This window comes from Thermobia domestica, chromosome 10, assembly GCF_964235325.1.
Source record: "Thermobia domestica chromosome 10, izTheDome1.hap1.1, whole genome shotgun sequence".
Classification (NCBI taxonomy): Eukaryota; Metazoa; Arthropoda; class Insecta; order Zygentoma; family Lepismatidae; genus Thermobia; species Thermobia domestica.
In genome coordinates, this window is record NC_137463.1 from 219,736,547 (window position 1) to 219,738,259 (window position 1,713).

Below are 1,713 nucleotides of genomic sequence, written 5' to 3' on the forward strand. Positions count from 1 at the left end.
CAACGGGCATAAAGGTGTCCGCCATTTTGTATTTGTTCCAGATATCGACGTAAGACAAACGAATTATTGTTACCTGGTAGAAAGCCTATCAATTCATATCCATTTAGACCAAGTTTCATTTGGCAGATTATCCGGGACTCCCTACGTTCCTTTGGGGAATCCCTTGCGCGTGCACGGTAGGATTGTGAAACATGCAAAATTCAATAGAGCAGGTATGACTTCTTAAGTGAATTTTTTACCCGCCTTCTTTATGTTGGATAGTTTCCGAACTATTGGCGTCCGAAGGTCATTTTCCCACGCTTTCGGCACCTTGTAGATCTGAAACTATGTCCGATAGCAGAAAGTTGAAGAGAACTTTTTTTCTTGTCTCAGTGGCAGGAGTCACCTCCCAAGAGTTGTAACACTTATTTTGCAACACCCGATATATATATATATATATGAGGGTGGTTTGATAAGTCCGTTCAAAGTCCGAGAGAGGGCAACACTGATGCGTACCGAGGTGATTGTCAGTTAGTAACATCTCTTGGAAGAACATACACCAAGTGGAACCCAGATCTGTTTAGTGCTCTGTGTTTGGTGTGCGGTTAAATTGGGTAAGTCGAGTGGGTTTCACAAACATGGATGAAAGAGAATTTCGTGTGGTGATCAAACATTATTTTATGAAAGGTATTTCGCCTCAGAAGACTCTAGATAAACATTATGGTGAATCTGCACCTTCGATTAGAACAGTGTATAAGTGGTTTCAAAATTTTCGGAGTGGCCATATGAGCACAAGTGACGGTGAACGTTCTGGACGCCCTATCGAGATCACTACACCAAAAATCATTGAGAAAATCCATGATATGGTCATGGATGATAGACGAGTGAAGGTGCGTGAGATTGCTAGTGCTGTGGGCATCTCTAGTGAAAGGGTACATAATATTTTGCATCAACACTTGGGCATGAAAAAGTTATCCGCACGATGGGTGCCGCGATTGCTCACAGTGGATCAAAAACGAAATCGTGTGAGGTGTTCCCAGGACGGTTTGCGGCTGTTTCAACGGAATCCACAGGACTTTAAGTGTCGTTTCGTCACTGTGGACGAAACGTGGATACAACACTACACACCTGAAACCAAGGCACAGTCCAAACAATGGGTTGCCAGCGGGGAATCTCCACCAAAGAAGGCGAAGACCGTTCCTTCAGCCGGGAAAGTAATGGCGACTGTCTTTTGGGATTCTCAAGGCATAATCCTCATCGACTATTTAGCAAAGGGGAAAACTATTACAGCATTACAGGTGAATATTATTCTACGTTATTGGACCGTTTAAAAACTGAGCTGGAAGAAAAAGTCCACAAAAAAGTTATTTTCAATCACGACAATTCCCCAGTGCACTCCAGAGATGGAGTGGGTCAGTGGGTCAAGTGGGTCAAGTTTTCTGAGTGGGTCAGTGGGTCGTGGGTCAACAGCATGTGACCCACTGTGACCCACCACCCACCGTGACCCACTGCGACCCACCATGACCCACCTCGACCCACTGACTCAGTATGATCTTCCGACCCTCTCTGCTCACTGCATTGTAGACAGTATCTTCTGAAGACTGGTAAATTTGCCTCCGTTTTACTTTCAAGACCTTCATTTCCCTTCCTTTTCCACTTGTTTCTGTCTACTTACCTGAGGTGAGTATATCTAACCAAGTGAAAAAAGAACTTCAGGCACTTTTGGATATTGAT

The 1,713-nt window shown here is 44.1% G+C and overlaps 1 protein-coding gene across 1 annotated transcript; it reads left to right on the top strand.

The window, feature by feature from the left end:
- The first annotated feature begins 501 nt into the window (after positions 1-501).
- Positions 502-1,310, top strand: LOC145661785 (histone-lysine N-methyltransferase SETMAR-like). Its single transcript, XM_081727124.1, has one exon. The coding sequence runs from the start codon at positions 618-620 to the stop codon at positions 1,308-1,310; it is 693 nt and encodes a 230-aa protein (XP_081583250.1). The 5' UTR covers positions 502-617.
- The last annotated feature ends 403 nt before the right edge of the window (positions 1,311-1,713 follow it).